General features: G+C 54.8%; 1 protein-coding gene across 4 annotated transcripts in view; it reads left to right on the plus strand.

Moving 5' to 3' along the window:
• Positions 1-23900, plus strand: part of MYO18B (myosin XVIIIB) — a 125774-nt gene that overhangs the window by 96309 nt on the left and 5565 nt on the right. For all 4 annotated transcript variants that reach the window (XM_090063458.1, XM_090063456.1, XM_090063455.1 and 1 more), the window contains 3 exons: positions 6511-6644; positions 10340-10381; positions 11427-11588. In XM_090063458.1, coding sequence (XP_089919584.1) covers positions 6511-6644; positions 10340-10381; positions 11427-11588 — 338 coding nt within the window. The remainder of the gene's footprint in view (positions 1-6510; positions 6645-10339; positions 10382-11426; positions 11589-23900) is intronic.

Genomic DNA, 23900 nt, shown 5'->3' on the forward strand with positions numbered 1-23900 from the left:
AGGAGTTGCCAAATGCAAAATCCGCTGATTTACTAGCAAAACAAATGAAAAGCAGAGACTCGTTAGTCTCCTGATTTATCACTACTGCGTGATGGCTGACTTGGGAATCGCTGCTGTCTGGTTTCAGTAGCGTCTGGGCTCTTGAAGGCTTTACGGCGCAGTATCGGCAACTGCAGGAAAAGCGATCATCTTTGCTCCCATGTCTGACAGTGTGAGCAGGTGAGAGCATTTTCAAGGGCAGGCCTGGCAAATGGATGCAGGAGTCTGTGGGAATAACAATCCCCGCGCGAGTATCCTTCCGGCCCAAGAGCTGCCCGAGTTATTTCTTTGCGTGCGGCAACTTGGTGAAAGTCAGCGGAGCAAATGGTCTTTTCCTTTCCCGGATGCCTCTGTCAAGGAGGGCAGCTGACTGGGATTCCCGGCGCGATGCTGGGTGAATGACCGGCGGAGCAAGCCTCTGCAGATCACTCGGGCAGCCTGGGCGGCTAATTGGTTAACCAGATTCACTTCTCGCTGGTCTGAGGTTCCCCACTCAGCTTGGCATTTTAAAATGCACTCGCCCTGGGGTTGACATGGGAGCTCTCCCCCCTCTCGCTTTAAGGTGGAGGGTTGCATGGACTTACCCTCCAGCCAGATCATTCCTAGGGCTAGGAGCGGTGCTTCGTAGGTGTAGGATGCGGTGGCCTCGTGTTTTTTGGGTGGACGGTGTCGAGGGCAACCACCCCCGACGCAAAATATCTTGGAAAAGATAGGGAAAAATGTATTTCCTGATTCCCCGTCCTCATCGAACCCGGGGCTGCAGGTGGCCTTGGTCTCTCTGTTCAGCTAGAAAGGGCTGTTTGCGGTGGCAGGGATGCAGCCTCAACCCATTCATCAGCGCAGCCGCAGGGATTTCAGCGCACGGAGCCAGGAGTCAGGATGCCCAGCCGGATCGGTAACACGGCCTTTCTGCTCCGCGCCAGGCGCGCTTGAGCACGAGAGCCCTAATAATGGGACGTTAATGCTGAATAACAGAGACAAAATGACTTGCCGGTTGCCTTTTATCTCTGGAGCTCTGTCTCTGCTGTGCTGCCTCGCTTCAGGCCCCGGCAGCCTTTCTTTAAGTTTCACACACGATTTCTCCCACATTGTGCACAGCAAATTAAGGCTGATTGCAGCTCAGGAGGTGGCTCCAAATGGGCTGGACGGGTGGGGAGGGAAGGAGCCAGGCAGAGAAACCCCCCATCACAGCTGGGAGGAAATGGGCTGGAGACAGCAGCACTGGGTTGTGCAGGAACCACTGAGGAGCGATGGGTGCCGCGCCGGGAGAGCCGCGGGGTAGAGGGGCCACGTCCCCTTGTGCAGTGCTCACGGGGCAGAGGGAGGCAGTGCGATGCCTGGTTGGGGGGTAGGATGAAGATCGAGCCCCCTGGGCTGGGAGAGCCACTGCACTGCACCCCGTGCGTGCACTTCACCCCGTATTGTAGCGCCTCCCTTTTTGACCTCTGTCCCGCTCAGTGCTGGATCTACGGACTTGGGATTGCCATGAGCTCCTGTCCACAAACCTTTTGCATGTCTCCGCCAGTGGGATCCAGGGGATTCCGGCTCTGGGGGCAATGGATCTAGCCTGGGAGGACCCATGGTGGGGCTTGCAGGGGGCTCAGAGGTTTCTATGCCATTTCCCCTCCATCCCTCTCAGGCCTGACGCTTCTGAGAGCTGCTCCAGGCTGCTCTTGATGTGAAGGGGACACGGGAGGGCCCCGGGGCTCCCTGCTCCTGATGCGAGTCCCTTTGCGTCTGGGTAGGGGCAGGGCAGTCCAGCCACGGCTCGGGTCTATTCCTGCAAGTGGCCACGAATCCCAGACAGCTCGCCGACTGCTAAACGGGGCACAGAGACCTCCTCTCCTGCCAGCTTTCTTGCTGCAAGAAATATTAGGCTTCCCCCCCTTTAAAGACCAAACAATACGTGCGAGCGCTCTGGGCAGTTGGCAGCGAACGTGTTTCCCAGCGTCTTTTTTTGCCTCTCCGAGGAAAGATGGCATCCAAAACGGCCCGTGGTCCATTCTCAAGGCATAGTTTTGCATTCATACCAGTTAGCATATTAAAAAGGAAAAAGCTGCTTGCATTTACATTTAAATTGAAACAACATGTGTCGAAGGTGTCTTTTCTAATAGCTCGCCCGAATGATAGCGGTCTGATGTTGGGCAGTTTTTTGTCAGTTTGTGTGAAAAGGATTTTTTTTTTCCATTTGAAATTTAATTATATTGATGTAATTATTTCCTTCCTGGAGACAATCGGGTGGTACAGATGTATGCTGTGCTTGAGTTTGAGTAGAAAGGGCAAAGTCGGTACAGTTGTTGCCAGCACAAATTACGTTGGTAGCAGCTGAGATCGCAGGCTCCTGCTAATAGGAGAGTCCACAGATAGGTCCCGAGCCGCAGCCTCAGAGGGACGCTTTCCACGTCTGTCGCTGCTGGAGCTTTTCTCTAAGCAAAGCTCGTGAGCCCAGATCATTTTACAGCTCCTTTGCAAACTGCGCATCTTAGCACTTGTAGCATGGACGGCTCCGCAGCTACGAGCGGCTGTCGCTGGTCATGTCCCTGCCTGTAAAACCCAGGACGTATACTTTCAATGCTAGTCTGTGTTTTCAGGGCCAGGCAAATCACCTGCCATCTTATGAAGAGCTGGCACAAATTACCTTGTGCATTTGAATGGAAATTTCCTCAGGATTTGATCGCTTCCAGCACTTCTAATAATGACAATGGTAATAAGTCAATGGCTTCTGGACTGCAGAGTCTATTCTGGGAACAACGGCGTTATTAAGCACTGTCATCTCTCATTTGGAAATCTCTATTTTTAGGCTCACCTTGAAATAACTACTTTGGCCAGAATCTGGGCAGAGGATCTCGGGTTTGCTTATAGCCCCATTACTTGGCCACTATAATACACTGAGCCATCTGCTCAATACCATGCATGGAGTGCATGGGATTGGTGCAATACGATGCATCGAATGCACACTAGTAACCTCCCCCCCATAAAACGATTATTAATGACTTTGCACTAGGGTGGCCAGAGGGTCCCGGGGCTCTTTGCACATGCACGTTACTTGTTGTGATATCTGGTGTTGCGGGGGAAGAGTAGAGTCATAGAGAAGTGGGGCTGGGAGGGTCTTTTGGAGGTTGCACTTAATGCAGCCCCCCTCCCTACCCAAACCATCCTGTACAAATCCAGTCTATTACTAAAACTGCATGGTCAACGCTGTCCCGGAGCTGGCTCAAAGGTGTCAGTTCCTGGACAAGACTTTGCCCTGGTCCTATCGGGCCCGTACAGGGCAGGGCGAAGGAGACACGGGATTGCTTCCACGTGCAGCTTGCAAACCGGGTGGGGAGAGAGAAGGGCCCCTACTCCTGACGGAGGGGATGGTGCTGGTCAGCCCTCCAGAAAAGGTGTCTGTGGGTGACCTCTCCAGCCACGCTTCTTCTGTTAGGTGCCCCCATCTCCGAGCCGCCCCTGAAAGCTCATCACGCTCATCCCAAGGTCCTCTGGTGTTGGCTGCAGGGTGCGTTTGGCTGCACGGGGTCTGTTTTTCTCAACAATTTCAGGCTGCGACTTTCCAGCCTGCCCGGGGCCTCAGGTGCCCGTTATTCTTTCATCGGAGATGGGCCTCTGTCACGGCGTGGGTCTGTAGTGAGAGAAGGGCATCTGAAAGCCTTGGAGGCAGCTTGGAAAATAGCAGCCTTGAAGTTTGATAGAAACTCGTAACAGCCTGTGAGCACCGTGAGAAACAAGCCTCCCCCCGCACGCCCAAGGAGATGCTGGGGCTTTATCGGCGAGCAGCTGAGATTGCCGTGTGAGTTAATATTGCAGAGATAGGAAATGCTCGGAGGCCTTCGTGTCGCCAGATGGAGAACGCAAGCCGCTGAATTCCCAGGTACCACGAAGCGGCTCCGTCGCGGCGTGGCAAGAGGCACGTGTGCTTGCCAGGCTGAGTGTACGGATAATAATAATAATAATAATAGAAGATGGGGGAAGAAAGCGAATGCCGCCAGCAAACTGCATTTCTGGAGCTGAGGGATGCTGCAGCAGGGGCTGTTATCAGTGTGCGGGGTTTTAGCTATGGGTTGTTTTACTTACTGATTTTATATTTGCTAATAGTGGATTGCAGGCTTGTTATCTAAGGCTTGGAGCGCTCTCCCTCCTGGTTTCGCAAGTGTTAGAGCATCTGGCTTTCCTCGCTCAGCTGCATCTCCCAGGCCAGTTATTTGGTGCCTGCTAGAGGGTGAGCTATAGCCCATACAGCACTGAGGTGGCCAGAGGGTCTCGGGGAGCCGCGTCTTGGAGAGTGTTTCCCAGCCAGCTGACCTCCAGGGAAAGGGTGTGATCAGCATTAGCCAGTCCACCAGCACAGGGGCCCGTTCAGAGGCAGCGAGGATGCGAAGGGACCTCAGGAGGTCACATCCAGTCCAACCCCTGCTCCAAGCAGGACCAGCCCCGACAGCATCATCCCAGCCAAGGCTTTGTGCAGCCGGATCTTCAAAACCTCCAAGGATGGAGACTGCACCCCCTCCCTGGGGAGCCTGTCCCGGTGCTGCAGCACCCTCCTCGCGAGAGAGTTTTTCCTGATATCCAGCCTCAACTTCCCTTGCGGCAGCCTGAGCCCACTGCTCCTTCTGCCGTCTGCCCCCACTGAGACCAGCCCAGCACCATCCTCTTTGCAGCCCCCGTGCAGGGAGGTGGAGGCTGCTGTTCAACCCCCCTCGGTCTTCCCTTCTGCAGACTCAATCAGCCCATTTCCCTCAGCCTCTCCTCCCCAGTCCTGTCCCCCAGCCCCCCAAACCGTTTCCATTGCCCTTTGCTGGACTCTCTCCAATGTGTCCACATCCTTTCTGTAGTGGGGGCCACAGCTGGACACTGGACTCCAGATGTGGCCTCCCCAGTGCCGAATGGAGGGGGAGAATCGCTGCCCTCGACCTGCCGGCAGTGCAGCCCAGGATGCCGTTCGCCTTCTTGGCAAAGAGGCCACACAGTTAATTCATCCCCATCCTCTCGTCTCTGCCCCCCAGGTCCTTTTCTGCAGAGCAGCTGCCGAGCCCGCCAGCCCAGCCTGCCCCGGCACAGGGGATTGCTCCCTCCTCGGTGCGCTTGTCTCACTTCATGAGATTTCTTTATAGATAGATTTCTTTATGAGCTTTCTTTTTCATAGAGACCTCATAATATTTGGTCTCTCCGAGGGAAGGACTTAACAAGCCTGAAAGCCCTGGATGGGAGGGAGATTTGGGCATTGCTAAAAGTTGCCGTCCGTATCGGCGCGCTCCCGGAGCGATTGGGATTCTGCGCCGCGCCCGGCGGTTCCTTGAATGTTTTTATGAAGTGAGATGCAGCTCCCCCAAGGCCTGCTTGCCCTGTGATACCAGGGCTTTCATTATTTACTCTGACAGGCTGCTGGCTCCTGCGCCTGGGCCTGTCGCTGCCTGCACTACAAATCATCTCTCACCTTGTCACCACAGAGATGGCAATTTTACAGCTGGCAGCTTCAATCAAGTTAAATTTGCAGCGTGCTTTCTCTCCGTCACGTGCCGGGTTAGACAAACCGTCTGCCGGGTCCCTTGCTCGCCGGGCTCGCGAAGAGACTCGAGACCAAATTAAAACCGCGACGTTAAGACAAAAGACGAAAATCCCCGCGTGGCGACTGCCAACTCGGGCGGCCGCCGTTGCTGTCACGATGCGAAAATCTCATCCATGGCTCGTGGCTGATGCGGAGGATGAAAAATGGAGTCTGGGAAGTTGGATGGGTCCCCCCATTCCCCCTTTCTGTAGGATTGTCTTTTAAATAAAGTGTGTTTCTGGAAGGTGCTTCGTCGGGGAGCAGGGGGTAGCCCGTTGTGCAGGCGGATAAGCGGGGCGTGCGGAAGGGCTTGCTCTGTCCTTGCACTCTCAGATCAGCCTCGTGCACCAGCAGCCTCCTCCCTCCCTCGGGCCTCCCCGGGGTACACGACGGCATCTCCAAGCCGGGGCGCGAAGCTCGCGGTGCTCCCCGCCCTCCTTCCTTCCCGCGGTAGCAGAGTGGAGGTCAAGGGGGTCAAAGCGGGGAGCACAAGGAGCCTGCCCCGGGGCCACGGTGCTGCGGAGCAGATGTGATACCGATGCCTCCCTGGGCCGCACTCGCTGGGTGGAGAGTCCCCGCCATGCTTTATTCTGTAGGACACAAGTCTTGCTGGCCAACCAAGTAGGAATAACATCAGGTGAGACGCCGGGGTCGGAAGCCGGCGGCATTTTGCTGTGAATAGGAACGTGTCTGGGGTGGTGGCGTTTTTCTCCCGGGGTTTAGGGTCACCTCTGCTCTTGGAAGAAGGCGGTCTGGGCACTGCCACAGATCTCCAGTGTCAGCTCGGGCACCCACCTGGGAGCCGGGGGTACCACTCGTTCCTTCACCCCCACAGCCCGAGCGCCACTTCGGTAGCTGCCGGCTCGCGCGGCCGGGTGCCTGGCGAGAAGGCCGTAGCTCTCTAATCGCGCGCTGTGTTTGTCCAGGAGAAGCAAGTGGACGAGCTCTCGGCCGTGCGGCAGACTTTGCAAGCGGACCTGGAGACGTCCATCCGGCGCATCGCGGATCTGCAGGTGGCCCTGGAGGAGGTGCAGTCCAGCGACGAGAGCGACGTGGAGAGGTAGGCGGACAACAAACGCGCCTTGGCACGAGCGCGGATGCACCGGTGTCGTTGTGCTGGGCCAGGCGGCGTGCGTCTCGGCGCTGCTGAGATTTGCACCGGAAATCTGTTTTCTAGGAAACTTGATTTTCGTGGGAGAAGCCGGTGCTTGGTTAGGGCAGGGGGGCCTCCATAACTGAGCTTTCCGTTCAGGCCCGAGAAGGGCTGCATCCCTCTTGCCAAATGAAATGCTCCCTGGTGCTGGCGTCTCGCTCCAGCCCCGGGGGTCGTTTCTGCCACGTGGGGTGACTGCGACGGACCCCTCTGGGCTCCTGGCACGGGGCTGAGATCCGTCTCTAAGAGGAGCATTTTCTCCTAGAGCTGATTCGGCTGTTTTGAGCCGCGTGGATCTGCACTGACAAATGACCCCCTTTTTTTAATGAACTCTTTCACCGAAATAAAGGTTGTGCGGGGAACTCTGCTGAGTGCGGGGGTTTAAAACAAGCACACGATGCCGCGATGAAAATAGTCCAGTCACAAGGATCCCCGTACGGTTTGCTCCTGGCACACGATGTCCTTCAGGAGCGCGAGGCGAGTCCAGCCCCCAGCTTGGTTGGGAAGGACGAGGTTAGGGGCTGCCTCTGTTTTGGGACGCTTTCTCCTGGACCTGTACGGCAGGACCAGCACGCTGCCGGGGCAGGAGTCACAGTCGGAGACGATGAGGGTGGGAAGGGATGTCGGGGGGTCACATCTAGTCCAACCTCCTGCTCCAAGCAGGACCAGCCTCAACTACATCGTCCTGGACAAGGCTTTGTCTAGCTGGTCTTCAACCCCTGCAAGGATGGAGATGCCACCCCCTCACCTGGTCCAGTGTTTTACTATCCTTCTTGTGAGAGAGTTTTTCCTAATATCCAACCTCAACCTCCCTTGCTGCAGCCTGAGCCCATTGCTCCTTGTCCTGGCATCTGAGGCCAGCCCAGCTCCATCCTCTTTGCAGCCCCCCAGCAGGGAGGTGAAGGCTGCTACTCAATCCCCCCTCGGTCTTCTCATCTGCAAACTAAATCAGCCCATTTCCATCCTCCTCTTCTTACAAGTCATGTCATCCTCTCACAGAAACACAGTTGGAGTTCGCCTTGCTGAAGCTTGCTCCGAACCATTATGCTGTCAGGAAGTGTCAGCGCTAATCAGGTTAGCGACGGTGTCACCAAACGATCTCGCTCCTCGGATCGGTGCCCGCCCCCCGCGACAGGCCCAGAAATGCCAGCTAGAGTCAGCGTCTCCACTCGCACACGCACGTACGTTGCGGTTGCTTCCGGGCGGCGAGAGCTGGTGCAGAACGGGGCCAGAGCCCGTCAGATCTCGCCACCTGGAAATCCTGACCGGGAACCCGTAGCAGCGCTGGCAGCAAATGCATGTAAAAATGCAAATGAAGAGATGAAATAATACAGTGCCTAGCTTGGTCGAGAGTAGATCCATGGTCTCTCGCACAGAGGAGTTTGTCCCCGATGCTGTGCCGTGCCCCTGCCTTGCCACAGCCCTGCGCTTCGCACGGCCCGGCTGCGGAGCGCGGTTCCCGTCCTCGGCCCCCGTGACCGTGGGGGGATAGCCGGACCCCTGCACTTCCAGGGAGGAAATGTGCCCTTTAAATATAGTTCGGTTTCAAGCGGAGGGAGAGGAAGGGGAGCCTGTGCATGAAGCTAAGCGGTGGAAAAATTATGGAAGTTTTTCCCGACAAAGTTTTGGGGAGGCCAGGATTTTCCTCTTTGTCATCAGCATTATTTTGCCAGCTCTTAAGTTTTCCCGTTTCCGATTCCATCGCTTCTCGTGCTGCTCTGAGCGCACCGGCACAAACGGGCAGGTTTGTATTGGTGTATAAACCAGGAAACAGAAGAAAACCTGGCCCGACACCAGCATGTGAAACGAGAATGCTCTTTCCCAGGTATTCATCGGGGGTAGAGCAATGTAGGAGGTGAGAGCTCAGAAATTCAGCGTTTTATAGGAAACACTTTGATTTTGAATGCAATTGGCACGTTACTGAAGGTGAGAAGTGCATCTCACCAGGGATTTTCTAGGCAGCTCCAGTCAAAACAGAGGTGTTCTGGCCTCTTTGCAGTTATTTCCTCTCCCCCTGCTAACCTCCTGTAATGTCTAATGATCACAGAATCGTAAAAATGAGGGTTGAAGGGACTGCAGGAGGTCACATCTAGTCCAATCCCCTGCTCCAGGCAGGGCCAGCCCCAACTACATCATCCCAGCCAAGGCCTGGTCTAGCCAGGGCTTGAAAACCTCCAAGGATGGAGACTCCCCCACCTCTCTGGGGAGCCTGGTCCAGTCCTTCACCACCCTCCTTGTGAGACAGTTCTTCCTAATATCAAACCTCAACTTCCCTTGCTGCAGCTTGAGCCCATTGCTCCTTCTGTCATCTGCCCCCACTGAGACCAGCCCAGCTCCATCCTCTTTGCAGCCCCCCGGCAGGGTTGTGAAGGCTGCTATCAATTCCCACCTCAGTCTTCTCTTCTCCAGACTCTATCAGCCCCTTTCCCTCAGCCTCTCCTCCCCAGTCCTGTTCCCCAGCCCACAACCATTTTCACTGCCCCCCCGGACTCTCTCCAACGTGTCCACATCCTGTCTGTAGTGGGGGCCACAGCTGGACACCAGACTCCAGATGTGGCCTCCCCAGTACTGAACAGAGGGGAGGAATCGCTGCCCTCGATCTGCCGGCACCGCTCCCACCAATGCAGCCCAGGACACCAGTCGCCTTCCTGGCCCCAAGGACACACTGCCGGCTCCTGTCCAGCTTCTTGGCCCCTGTCCCCCCAGGTCCTTTTCTGCAGAGCTGCTGCCCAGCCTGTCCCCCCCCGCCTGCCCCGGTGCAGGGGATCGCTCCCTCCTCAGTGCAGGACTTTGCACTTGTCCTTGTTGAACCTCATCAGATTTCTTCTGGCCCGATCCTCCCATTTGTGGGAATCCTAGCCCTGCCCTTGGTGCTCCACCCCCCGCCCCCCACTGCAGACTTGAACTCGGACCCGCGGGATCCCGAAGCAAGCCCACCTCGCTCCTAAGTCAGAGGGTCTCAGCCAGGGTGCCGCAAGATCCTTTTAAAGCTCCCACAATATTGGCACGGTTAGGTGTCTTCACCCCAGCACATGATTTGCAAGGTGAGCCCGGAGATGTCAAAGAGGACTCGTTCCGACATGTTGTGGCCTTTCTGAGCCATTTGCAATAGAGGAATTGCTCTACTCTTTTTCCGTGGTCAAGAAACAAGTGACAGCTGAGAGCTGGCATCTTCTGAGGGGCGCTTTGTGTGTACTGAGTCTAAAAAAGTTGAAAGCCCGTGAGTTAGCACAGATGAGATCCCCACGCACCTGGGGTGGGAGCCCCGCAGCTCCCATCGCTGTCGGTGGGCGTGGGAGGCTCTGCTGTGCAACAGAGGTAGCCTGTATGGGGGGGGGGGGGGGGGGCAGGGGAAGGGATGTTCAAATGTTTCTTCTGTGGTGCACGTGATTTTTAGGGACTATTTTGTCCCATTTACAAAACTCCGGTAAGCTGCGGTCTGGCAGGTAACAGCCATTGAAGCCTCACGCTGTGTTGTGATTAATCCAAAAAAGCGTTTGATCTCCTCAAACAAAAGCTGATCCTCCACTGCGGTTTCATGAAGGCGGCGCGATCCATTGCCACGTGTAACGATCGATTATCTTTTTGTTCCATCATTACAGCGTCCAGACAGCTCTGGAGTCGCTCGGCTCGAGAAGAGAGACGTAAGTGAACCCTACGGAGGGCTGGGCCGGTTAAAGCATTTGAATCCTTGTGTGATGACAGAGTAGGTTATTGATGACCCGCTGTCGAAATTCTCGTTTGCTGAGATGTCGATACCCAGTAGGAGAGTGACCGTATTCTTATTAGCCGTGCACTTTGATTGGCTTCAGATGGGATTGCAGATGCATTGCCTTTACACGCACTGCAGCGGCATTGATCTACCCCGTTTTCTCTAGATAGTCTGTCTATTAACCTATGATAGACAGCCTCATTTATTTTTTGGTGCTTTGCTGTGATTTAAGCATACTAAACTAGATTTACTGTTAGAGGAAGTTAATCTACCAGAAATCATCCTGGCACCGCATCAGGGGTGGACTCTAGTGATGAAATGTTCGCAGGGACTGAAGCCTGTAACCCAGCGTGAAACGCTGGTGCAAGCCCGGTGCCCACCCCAGTCCCTGGGAGTCGGCTTCAGTTGCAAAGTCACCGTCGTAGACCCGAGTATTCGGAGCTAGCGAGGGCGTTTTCATGCCAGCGACGTGCAGCATGCAGTCTTTCTACTGGGAAATTGCCTGCTGAAGGCACCCCTGTCTGGAAACCCAAAATGGTTTGCTTGGTGTCCATTGAAAGCAGCCGCTGAGTTCGTACTTGCTAATGTTGTGCAAGACCAGAGCAGGGTCCGTCACCTGAAGTGGCAAAGACGTGTAGGTCTCCCGGTTCTGGTTTTGATCAAGGCAAAAGCATCCCCTAGTTATGCCAAGAAAGCCCATCTAACTCAGAGCCAGCCGTCCCCCCTCCATCCCGCACGTCCATGCCCCGCTGTCACCGGGGCTTGGGTGCACAAATTGTAAAATGCAGCAGGAGAGGTAGGTGCCTGCGGGGCTTTCCCCAGCTTAAGTGAACGAAGGGGTTGGGGTGGTAAGGTGAGATGGTTTGGTCAGAGGAAAGCTCCCAAATCCCCCCTCGTTCCAGCCAGGCTCGGATTTCTTGCCTGCATTTGCGGAGGTTGTGAGCGTCCTTTGCCGTGACACTGCATTGCTGTTGCAGGGATGCCCAGTCTAGCGTGGGCTCCACCCTAAGTCTGGAGCCGGGAGAAAGCATCAAATCGTGGCTGGGGTCAGCAGCCGGCTGGTCATCGCCTACGAGCACCAGTGTGGCGGGAAGTCTGTCGAGACAGTCCGTAGGCAGCCGCGGCGCCCAGAGCCTGAGGTAAGAGACTTCTCGAACTTATTTGTGCTCAAAAACTCACGCTGGTGACAGATGGCACGGGCTCCCAATGGATTACTAGATAACTTGCTCTGCAGGTGATGCGCAGCAGCACCTTTCCGTCTGCAGACCTTGCCACAGCATGCGCCGAGTTAAAGGACCGAGACAAAACAGCTCTACGAGGGCCTGAGGGGATTGCAGGAATGAGCACAGAACCATTTACTGCTTGAAACCACCCCCCAAGCCTTCTGCATTTCTGATCTGGCATGTCCTAAAACTTGTCAACTAGCAGCAGACAGCAGGATGCTATTAAATCTGGAGTCGTTTTCACAGGGAAGGGACAGGGCTCCCTCTGGAAAGCCGAACTTCTGCCTCTTGCGTTTGCGGTGTTATATAGAAATCTCATCATCTCCGTCTTCAGCTCTTCCTCAGCCATACCCTTCACTTGACCCTTCCCAGCACTGGCATGTCGTTGAAATGCAGGTTGCTAGCTGCTGCTGCTTTATTGCTTGCAATTGTTCTGTGCTCTCTTAAGCACAAGCGGTTGCATCCGGTGGAGCAAAAATGACCCACCAGTGAATCTGAACCAAATGCGATGTTTTATTCGGATAAATAGTGAGAAACTGGAATACTTAAAAAAAATTATTCCAAATTTTCTGCAGCTGCCTCCATATTGGTTCAGCGTTCCCAGTGTGGTCACACCTTTGTCTTCAGTGTGTTGTTATTGCCTGTAGTGTCCCGTTGGGAAGTGCAGGGTGAATTCTCCAAATATAGGGCTCCTGTTGCAAGTCGTGACACCGCGAGCAGCGGCAGTGGTACACGGAGAAGTGGCAAATGGTTAAGTTCATGGGACAGCGGTGTTCATGCCATCAGTTGGGAGATGATGATCTCTCTACCTCAGAGGGTTTGGCATTAGTTATGTAAGCGCTCGGTGCTAATTGGTTTGCACCGAGTTATTCTCAAGTGACTCTCAGCAACTCTTCTCGAATGAAGCGATAGATTCACAGGTGAGGTCTTTCGCCTGCTGACCTTTCGTCACGCTGGGCTTCACCGGGGACAGCTTTTGCCCATGACACCAGCCTTCAGGTGCTTGGTGTGAAAGTAGTGTGGACAAGGAGGGGGACTAGGCGAGGGAAGGAGGTGTGCATGGATGAATGCCGATGGAAAGGTCTCTTCTATTCAGATCCCTAAGTGAGACCTACTATGACCAACCCATACACCAGAGAAACACGCCGCAGGACTAAGTAGGCCAGATGGATATTTCTCAATGTCACGGGCGCGGAGATGCTAATAAAAAATGGGATCTTCCAGCCCAGGCTTATTTTTGACCCCCCCTGGCAGGGCAGTGAGCAGAGTGAAAGGGCCCTGTATGAGAAGAGAGGGGAAACTTAAAGCCTTTACGTGGCCCGTGGCCTTGCTGCTCTCTTCTCACGGGCAGCATTAGCTGTGTTGGGGTACGGTGTCCACACAGATACAATGCATATGTCTAAGGAGAGACGTGTGGGCTGCAAACAGGAAGGCAAATCCACCCTTAGGATGAGTTCGGGGCCAGATGAATATTGCAGCTGCAGATGCTGTGTCTAAGCAGCATCTCAGTGCTGGTATTAAAGGGACCAGATAGAGCAGACAGGCAGCGAGAACCAGGGAAAATGCTGCTGCTGCTGTTTTTATCAGCCCCGCTTTTTTTGAACAAACTGGTGTCTTTCCTTTTCTTTTTTGTCTTCTATTTTTTTTGGACAAAGCATTCAAAGTTTTGCCTAGCCTCTGAATTGAAGAGGGAGAAAGGCCATGGGGTTTTGCTATCGGCTAGAATGGGTCAGGATTTTTTTGGATGAAAAGGTTTATCATCCAGTCTGAAACTGCCCTGGGGATAGGTTGTTTTGGATTTGTTCAGCAGGGAACGGCCCCGAGAGGCCGGGATGGTTAAAGCCAGAGCCAGGGGGATGTAAACCCAGTTTTTTCCAGAGCGGCTACCGTCTCCCCTGGATTCGAGGGGTCTGTCGAAGCTCAGGAGAGCAGGAGCACGTGGAGGATTCGTGGAGAGCTGCGCCGTGCCGCCCTGCCCGGGGAGGATGCAGCCGTCGTTCGGAGCTGGTGCAGGAGGGGATGCTTGGGTCTCTACTGGGGCTGTCATGGCAGTGGCTCAAATTTCCCCTTGCCTATCAATTGCCTCGTCAAAATGGACGTTTTCCCTCCCAGTTGGAGGAGAGGGACGCACGGAGCGAGGTGCCGTATGGGCAGGGACGTCTGTCCCGTGTGCTGACGGGATGCCTTCCCGGCTGGGACTCTCCCGAGCTGCCCTGGCTTCTTGCCACCGTTTAATGGAGAGGAGGAGACAGACACGAGCAGCTCCTGCCTGCTCCAGGCAGCTTCGGGCAGCATGTCACCAGGCCTTACTGTCAACGCCTTTTCCAGAGCAACATCACCCAGCGGACGCGGACAGCGGAGGGCAACACCTTAGGAGCTGTCGGGGTAATGAGAGATGACAAAAGCAACCGCGGGTCCAACTCAGAGTCACACCGTGCCTGCTGCAGATGGCTGATTGCACGGTGATTGATTCAGAAAGCAATGACAGCGAGCAGTAACAGTTGGAGTTGCTTTAACTACGGAGCAACACTCACAGTCACCCCCATATGGCGACATCTCTTGATTTCACCTTTCTTTTCCTTTCGAGACGGTATCTTTTTTGAGAATGGGAAGTGGGGGGGGGGGAATACATTTCCATACACTGCTGATGGATGCACCAACACGGTTTATTGGGCAAAGATACTGGCTCCATTCTTCAGTGCTTGCTGTGTCATGAAAATAAGGCACGGTGACCTGCTTTGCACAGGATGCAAGTTTGCTAATGAGATTAGTTCAGTTTGCTAACCTACCCGAATGTCTCCATCTGCAACATGTGTAAGAGTTTCCAATCTTGTCTATTTTGCAAATATCTGGAGAGAACAAAGGAGATGTCTGCACCTGCTCTTGCACAACGCTACAACAGCACCGCGGTGCATAAGGCCTGTCGTGTGTTGTATGATGACGATGTCTTGGCTTGGCAGGTGACACCATCATTTAAGGCAGCTGCCCTTACTTTGGGCTGATGCATGGAAAGGGGGGAAAGAGATGGGAAATGAAGCAAAACATCATTGAGATCCACCCCTTGTCTCCCTCTTTTTAGTGCATGTAGAAGAAGTGGGAAAGCACCACTTAATCAGGTCAGGTGTTGGAGAGTGCCTGGCTTGGAGACGGTGGCAAGTGTTTGAAGCTCCCATCCTTCTCAAGATGCAGAGGAGCTCGGTGGGAAACCATGAGGCTTCAGGTCAAAGCATCAAATGGAGGAAGGTAGTCCCTGCCAAACCGGGATCAGTGAAACGTTAGATGAAAGTCACTACATCAGACACACACTTCAAGCAGCGTTATATTCCTTGATGTATTCTCCGGAGATGGTTTAAAAGATGATGCATTCTATTTGAGGACGCGAGCACCATATGCTCGCCCAGCGCTGTGCTAGGAAAGCAATGCGTCTCTACACTTTCATACCAAAAATGGGAATTTTGGAGGGGAGATGTTAGCAAGGGGTAAACAAGCTGCGCAGTGGCATCGGCTGTCTGCTCGGTGCGGCACCATCCGGCTCGCTGGCGGGAGGAGGGGGAGGACACCTGCAAATGCCACGTCAGGGGCGGGAGAACTGCACCAGCTTGACTTGCAGGGTGCAGCGTTAGCGCATGGGACTCGTCCCAGGGGAGCTGGAAAGACTTTGGATGGGATCAAGGGCTGCTTTGCATGAAGGAGGGTCTGGAAAGGGGTCTCCAAGGATTCGGGGCTGACTGCGGCCTCTGGAAGTGCAGGCAAGAGGCTGATGTTTCACGTTAAATTCCTTCCTGGTGTTCACGGACGGGCGGCGATTCATATCCCAGGGGTGCAGCTGAATTTCCGGAAGTCCTAAAGCAAGACCAGGACTGTAGCTGTGCCAGGTACCCTGCAAATAGGAGAGAGCAGCTTTGCCGTAGGGGCTGCGCAGGAAAGGGGATTTCTCCCTGCTCCCAGATGGAGCAGGGAGGGGGGATTGAGGAACAAAAATCGACCTCTTTTCCCCTGCGAGAAAGCAGGCTGCTTGAATGGCCTGCATTCGTGTGCTGGTGGTAGGCTGTGGAGCTGCCCTGAGCTCCTACGATTGTCAAGGTTACCGTTACGTGAGAGCATCGGCATTAAACACACCGGGGTCGTCCTGTGGAGCTCGGCGTGCCGCGTCCTGATGCTTTATCCGGCAAAGTACCTCGCTGAGAGCGAGAATTGATTTCCCGAGGAGCAAGACCCGGCATGGCTAATACCCTCGGTACGTGCGAGTAGCTTGGAGATGCCTCTCGGAGCCAGGCCTGGCGCTGACCCGACATGGAAGCGGCACCGCCGACACGGCTGCCTTGGGGCGCCCTGAATTTAGGCTTCCTCTTCTACCATCAGAGACGGCGAGGGTGTGGAGGGAGCTCAGGAGGTCACATCCAGTCCAGCCCCTGCTCCAAGCAGGACCAGCCCCGACTACATCATCCCAGACAAGGCTTTGTAAACCAGGTCTTCAAAGCCTCCAAGGATGGAGACTGCACCAGCTCCCTGGGGAGCCTGTCCCAGTGCTTTACTACCCTCCTCGGGAGAGAGTTTTTCCTAATATCCATCAACTTCCCTGGCTGCAGCTTGAGCCCATTGCTGCTTGTCCTGTTGTCTGCCCCCACTGAGACCAGCCCAGCTCCGTCCCCTTTGCAGCCCCCCGGCAGGGAGGTGGAGGCTGCTGTTCAATCCCCCTCGGTCTTCTCTTCTGCAGACTCAATCAGCCCATTTCCCTCCGCCTCTCCTCACCAGTCCTGTCCCCCAGCCCCACAACCATTTTCATTGCCCACCGCTGGACTCTCTCCAACGTGTCCACATCCTTTCTGCAGTGGGGGCCACAGCTGGACACAGGACTCCAGATGTGGCCTCCCCAGTGCCGAATAGAGGGGAGGAATCGCTGCCCTCCATCTGCCGGCAACGCTCCCACCAACGCAGCCCAGGACGCGGGTCCCCTTCTTGGCACCAAGGGTGCACTTCATTCCTTAGGACTCATCTGCAAATTCTGCAAAGTACCTTGTCACAGACATGAAAAGGGCAGGAAAAGGGAGGATCCAGCTTTTGGTCCAAACAGCTGAGCCGCGATTATGAATGAACAGCAGTGCATCACAAGTTACGGCCTAAACAATGAGAGAGAGATGCAATGCTCTGTCCTCATAATAAAAGGCTGCTGTGTAGATTAGAGAGATTAATGAATGCAACAGAACTGGTCCAGCCCTGGCCTGACTGCAGAGGGCTGTTTGCATCCAGGGCTGGGAGAAATACCACGCTCTGGATCTGCCCTGACTTCCGTGGCAAAGCAGATGCCGCAAATGGCTTCAGCTGATCTGAGCCAGGGAGCTGCGAGGAATGAAAACAAGTCCGAGCCGAGAATGGCAAGTTAATAAAAGTGAGATCAATGGATAGCCATGAAGGCTTTTCCTGATTAGGATTCCTTTGTTTTACACACGGTAATGAGAAAGCAGTGCACCTAGTAGCAGTCGCTCCTTGCTAATATGTGCAGATGCCTTTTCTTTCCTGAGCAAAAAGAGAGAGAGGATGCTACCATCCTTTTCCATCTGGCATAAACAAGTGAGGAATTTAATTAATGCATTCTCTAATTCTCTGATATCAAGTGTTTGGACCAAAAAACCCACCGGTTATCCAATCTGGATCTCGCTACATAAAACCCATCAAAGACGCCGAATGAAAGATCAAGCTTTGAATTAAAAACTGTATTTTTTTTTGCTACGTCCCTGGGTAGAAAGGTCAGCTTTGCTGTGGTAAAGCATCTCTAATCCCAGGCACAGGAGAGCGCGGCCGTCCAGGAGCCCTTTGTTTTGAAAAGGTCAGGAGTCGCCGGGTGGTGATGGGCCTGGGATGCTCATGAAACCGTATCTGCTGTGCACGTTCATCTCAGCCCAGCACGTGCCCCGCGCAGCCCTCTGCTGCGTTCCTCCTGGATGCTGCATGGCCACGGGGACCGGCGGCTCGGTCCTCTCGCTCGGCCCACGCCTGTGGGAGCAAGCCCATTGCTGTCTGGGAACGGCACGGTCCTCCCGGGGAAGCTAATTTGGACCTCCCTGGTGACGAGCGACGTGGTTTTGACCTTCTTGCACCAGAAACTCAGGCCCTTTGGCCCGTGAGCAGCGGGAGAATCGCCGTTAGCTGCTTTCCATTAGCTGTGACACAGTTCGGGCTTCACGCAGCGAAGGGAAGGGATGCACATTTGTGCCGCTAGGTTCGTTGCAACGTGACACACAGCAAAAACAGCACTGTAGCCATTACACCAGCCGGCTTCAGTTTACTTGGCATCTGACAGTCTCGTGGCAAATATTTAGGTGGCTCGAGCTTTAAACCTGCCTCTGCAGAGTCAGAAGCTTTGACACGGAGAGCTGGGGCACCTGGAACCTGCAGAGACTTTCCGCAGCCACTGAGAAAGAGGAGGAAGAAGGAGGCTCGGCCTTGCTTCAGTCCCGCGGGGCGACTCTCCTCGAAGTGCTCGATCCACTCTAGTGGCCGCCTGGGACCGAACCGGGAAGAGGAGCCTAGAGCTGTGCCAGGAAGGTCCAAAGCCTGGTGGTGCTCGTCTTCCTCCTGCTGCAGCCCCAGACACGAGCTGCAAAGGCGTGGTTCGGACGTGATGCCCAGGAGCTCTCCGTGCATAGACGGGGAGACCCTGCTGCTTGCTTGTCTCGTATCCTCAGGGGAAACCGCGCGCCCCTCTCCTCCCATGGCTCGGTTCCCTGCAGCGTTGGCTGAAAACATTAAAGCCGGCTCTGGAGGAGCCGTTTTGAACGTGGTCCTGGTCGGAGCAGAATCCCAGATAATAAATTACTTTGACCCGCAGAACTCATTTCTATGGTTACTGTCGTAGGAAGAGAGCTGGCTGAAGGCGGAGAAAAGGGCAGCCACAGAGGGCTTTTGGATTTCGGCGTCTGAATATTTTCAAGGCTTAGTTTGCATCGCTGCTATTTGAAAAGTAAATAATATGTATTAAAAACTTGAGAGCTCTTCTGCAGAGGACACTGTGACAGGGGGATGTGTGAATAGCTTACAGATATCAGGGCAGAGGCTTCTCTCGCTGCCTTGGAGCTACTCTTATTTATAAGAGGGGAGTTTGATCCGTGGCCCTTTATCTCTGGACACGCGCTGTGTTGCGATGCATGCGAGGGCTTTATTGTATAAATTATTTCAACTAGCATAATTGTAACCATGCTAATTGCTGTGTAATCTCCACTAATTATTGTTGTATGTCATTTGCTGTGGTGTGGATCGCGCGGTACAGAACTCCGCTTGGCTTCCAGATGCCTTCAGAGTTTGTGCTAGGTCGTCTGTGGCCTTTAACTTCAGAAAACTAGCTTCTGCCATGTTTAGGCAATGAGCGACCTTTCCCTTTGCAACGGTAAGAGGCTTGTGCCTTATGACATTATTCATGGCCCTCCTTAGCACGGTCAGAAAAATGCACACGCTACGTTTCAGCAGCATTGAGTCTATGGCAGATCCCCCCCAAAATGAGGGCATGCATGAAAAAGGCTGTGCTCCAGATGCATATTTCAAGCACGGGGAGTTACTGACAGCAGGTCAGCCCCACACCTTGAGTTTATGTGCTAACAGGGTAATATTTTAGGTAGGAAAGCAGGTCTCCGGCGGCTGTGCCCTGTGATGGGAAGTCTCCTCTGCTTTTCTAGCTTTGTTAGGGTTGAGCGCAGACTCATCACAGTGGCCATAAATTTAAAAACGGTGGAAAATTTAACACCGGCAGATGCAGGTTCAGCTTGCTTTGCACTTCGTTGGAGTGTGCTTAAACATCAGAAAGAGGAATTCAGGCTTTTACCTGCTTGAAATCTTTTAAGCAAAGCTTTTTCCCCCTAGATTTTATGACCTATGCGTTGGCTTGTTCAGCCTCCATGACTCGGAGGAAAACGCGTCTTGTGTTGTTGCGAGGAACGGTTTAAGGAATTCGGCTGTTTCCTTTGCACCTACAGACCTCGCGCTGCTTCGGGCTGGCACCTTGCGAGGCAGCGACGCCGGGTTAATGGGCATTGGCAGGGCAGCGTGTCCCACTGCCACCCGATCGATTCCCCTTCCTGAGCCTGGTGATACATTCGCAGCAGCTGTTCGTAATCTGTGGCTGCCGTGAGACCCGGCGCCTCTGGGTATTTGAGAAAGAAATAAAGCAAAGGTCACAGTTGCGCACCGGCACAGGCTCCCAGGGACGTGCGAGGAGCGCCAGCGGGCCGGCTCCTTGAGAAGCAGGTTTGCGGGAGAGATTGCAGCAATTCACACACAGCCCGTCCATTTCCACTAGTAGCTTTGCGACTCCTCGCAGGCTCTATCCGTATTACCTTGCAGCGAGAAGCAGCTTTCAGGGTGTGAATTTTGCACGGATCCCCCTGGCTTTTGGGCAGAACTGCTGCAGAGATGCATTATGTTGTCAGCAGAGGCTGCACTCAAAGCTTCCCGTCAGGGCTTTGCTCTGCCGTAGCTGCCGGGACGTGAGAGGGCATCCTTCTAGCTGCATCCCGCCTGCCTCGAGGGCTAGGGGACTCCTGTGCTGCTGGTCCGAGTGCTTGAATGACTTATTTCTTTCACCACACGAAGCAGGCGCCTCATTTGCTCAGCTCCAGGCCGGGAGGATGCAAGACCTTCCGCGCCCGGGTACCTGAAGAGGCTTGGGGGGGGGTCTTTGCCTTTCCTTACGCATTGGAAGATGCACACCGCCAATGCAAAAGCCGCCTCTGTTAAACCCTGCGCTGCTTCTCGAGGAATTATCAAGGGCACTTAGCAAGGGCCAAACCGTGCTCCTGTTGAAGGCTGAGCTTGCTGGGTTTTAATTGAGATTTCAGTCGAGCAGAGCGGGGCGAAGAGTGGCAGAGGGAGCTCTCTCTTTTTTGCCACTTAAGACCACCCCAAGAAACTTTGGAAAGCACAGCTTTGGCTGCAAGACCGACTGTTTTCAAGCCACTGGAAATGAACCGCGGGACTTGGTCTGGAGCTGCTCGCAGGCTCTGCAGGTCTACAAGGGCCCTGGCACCATGCGGCTCTGCGGTGCTGGGCTCGAGGTGTCCGCGCGGGAAGGTATTGCTGCTGGATCTGCAGGTCACCTTCTGGCCTGCCAGGCAGGTTTCCCAGCCAGCTGTTTTCGGCCCAGGATACGACAGCAGTCGCAGGGGATCTTGAGGAGCCTTCCCAGAGACTGCGTGCCAAGCCGGTGTGCAGAAACTTGCTGCGAGAGGGGCGTACTTGCAGGAATTAAGTGCAAATGAGATGTAATTGCAGCGTGTGCAAGGCTGGGGAGCTGGGGCTGGAGCCTTGGCGAATGCGGCCTGCATCGAAGAGCTGGCAGGTAGAAACGAAAGCACGTTCAGAGCAGCGGGAGGTCGGCATCGCGCACAACCTGTCAGCGCCGGTGGCGAAAGGACGCAGTGCTGTTTCGCTGCCTTAGAGGCAGAAGATGGGTAACTGCCTGGAACAAGCACGTCTGCTTTTCCCCGGCCTTCTCTGTGGGATAAACTCTTGTTCTCGATACGAATCTCGGGCGCAAGCGCAATTAGACGGGTGCCCAGCCTTGCAGGATACACGGACACGCAGCAGCGAGAGGCAGATTAGATCTGCTTTGCAATATCTCCGCTCAGGGAGCAGGGTAGCGGAGGCAGCGGGCAGCCGCATGCCAGCTCCTCGTGGCAGTTTTATAGTGATGCGGGTTTCTTCCCGCATCGTGGGGATCGAGTTTGACAAGCTTTTCAGTGCCAGACTGATCCTAGCGGTGCATCTGCAGATAGATGCACAGAGTGGCTGCTGTGCCCCCCTCCTCCACTTCCATGCCAGCGTGCGATGCACGCGCTTTCGAACCGCAAACACGTCCCGGTAAAGCTGCGGACGAACGGGGGCTTGTGAGCTGTTCGCTCTTGAAAGGCCGGGCTCCTCTCCTCGAGCTGAGACGGGGATCGGCTCCTTGCGGCATGTCGGGAGCGTGGGCTCTGCGGGAACGCCGCTGACGATGCTAACTCCTGCGTGCTGTGCACGCCTGGACAGAGCTTCCCCCCACCTGTAATGCTGTTTCTGCACGGGGGCCTACCTGGAAAACAACCATTTGTTTGCAGTGATGCAGTCAAGGGCTGGCAGGGGCTGCCCATTCCTCCTGTTCGGTCAAGCGGGCTTAAGGCAGCAGTACCCGACCACCAGACGCTGCGATACAGGCGGGCAGCCCTCCCCTGCGCCCTTCACAGAGAAGCGACAACTGAGACGCCGATCCCAGCTGCAGCTTCTCCGCCAGAGCGAGCGCCTCGAAGCCCTGCGCTGGCTGTGGGGCAGGCTGGGGCCAAGCGGGCAGAGGCGGAGGGCGTCTGCGCTGCACAAGGGAGACGTGGCAAGAAAAGCTGCTGCTAACAAGGCTGGGATATGGAAATCCGTCCCGGCGCTTGTGCCCAGACTCCGGCAGCGAGCTCGGAGGCGGCGGGCAGACCTGGAGCTGGTGCCTGCCTGGGGACCCTCCCGCTCTGCTGGGCCAGAGCTTTGCAGAGCTTTCCGCAGGCTGCAGCTCTGACAAATGTGCAGTGAAATCGCATTGTGCTTTCACCCCACTTGGGGAGACTTATTTAGGGGGATTTAGCACAAGCAGGGCTGACACCCACCCTGGTACAGGCCCTCTTTTTCCATTTGCACTGAGCTCAGGGTGGAAAGTTGCTCTGCAGCCCGGCCAAGCCAGGGCTAGCGCGGCTTTGTCCTGCGATGCCTGCATCCGTTCTCTCTCCCTCCATCCCTTCAGTCCTGGGCTACGCGCGCTGCGTTTCTGCCACCCCCTAACCTCAGTAAGGCAAACATTTCCCCGCCGAGCTGGCCGCAGAGCTCTGTGCCGTCGCCAGCACCTCTGCGCACTGCAGAAAGGCGTCCAGCATCTCTGACCCTTAGCCGGCTTAAGCAGAAACTTCAGGTAACTTGGCCTGGAAAACACAAATGCTTGTCCTTTAAAGGTTTTGGCTGTTAGGCTTAGTGGAGCAATAAGCATGAAAGCCCGGTTTCCTTAATCTGTCAGATGCTAAGACCTTCCTGCAGAGAGCTGTAGGGTTTTCGCGGCAGGTACCGGGTAATAGGAACAAGGGGGAGAGATTGATAATTGCACTGTCCGCAGCTTGGACGTGATTATTTTGGCTGGTGGAAAATAGCTGAAAGCAGCAGATGCGTAGGCACGTGGGCCAGATAGAAAGGACCGTCAACCAGCTCTTTGGGCAAGGGCGAGAGGGCTCCCATTGACCAAGTGCTATAATTATTGCAAACACCAAACCTCCCGCGTTTTGTTGTTCTCAGTGATTTTCATGCTCCAGACGTTTTTCATAAGCCGCAGCATGTCCGTCACGTTGGCTGGAGCAATAAATATCAGATTGCGCTCACATGCTATTAGCGTTTCTTGCTTCTTTAGTACATTTTTATCTCGGCATTGAGAAGTGAAGGGGCATTGAAGCTGGCTGTTTAATTTGTGAAATCCAGCGGGTCAGCAGTTTACAAATTTGCTTGGAAATGTAGAAATGGAAGGCGCTGAATTGTCTTGGAAGGATTACACCACTCACTTAGGTAAGGTGCAATTTTGGATGCTGAAGCCTGGCACAAAATCCTGCCTCGAACCATTCATCACTGCTCGTGTGTCAGAGTGGGGACCAAAGCCATCGGTATGTTTGGCACGTTATGGTCTCCAGTTGCAGCAAGGGAGGTTTAGGCTGGATATTAGGAAACACTTTTTTACCAGAAGCACTGGAACTGGTTATCCTTGGAGGTTTTGCAGACCCGGGTAGACAAAGCCTTGGCTGGGACGATGCAGCTGGGGCTGGTCCTGCTCGGAGCAGGGGTTGGACTCGATGTGAGCTCCCTTCCAGCTCTCCTTGTCCACGATCTTTCCCTGCATTTTCTTCTAGTCTAGCAAGCTTATGAAGGGCTACTTCATTCTGCGTGGGAGAGTCCGGCCGTGTGAGACCATCCCGACGGACAACGCGATGCTCTTTATTTGTGCCCTCCCCACAGGGTCCCCCGTCAGGAAGGCTCCTCCAAGCTCACTGACTTCCTGGGGACCCCGACGGCGTTCCCGCCGGGCCAGGAGGTATTCACGAGCCCGGCAGAGGTGCAGGCAGCCCCCGACCCACCTGCGGGCAGGTGCGTGCCTTGGAAAAAGGGGCTGCCCACAACATCTCCCCGGCTGCCCAGGCTCCTGCTACCTCGGCGCGTGCTGCAGGCCATTCGGCCCTCTCCCCCGCG

Source organism: Crocodylus siamensis, chromosome 9 (genome assembly GCF_052110815.1).
Source record: "Crocodylus siamensis isolate JL-2025a chromosome 9, ASM5211081v1, whole genome shotgun sequence".
In the NCBI taxonomy this organism is placed as follows: Eukaryota; Metazoa; Chordata; order Crocodylia; family Crocodylidae; genus Crocodylus; species Crocodylus siamensis.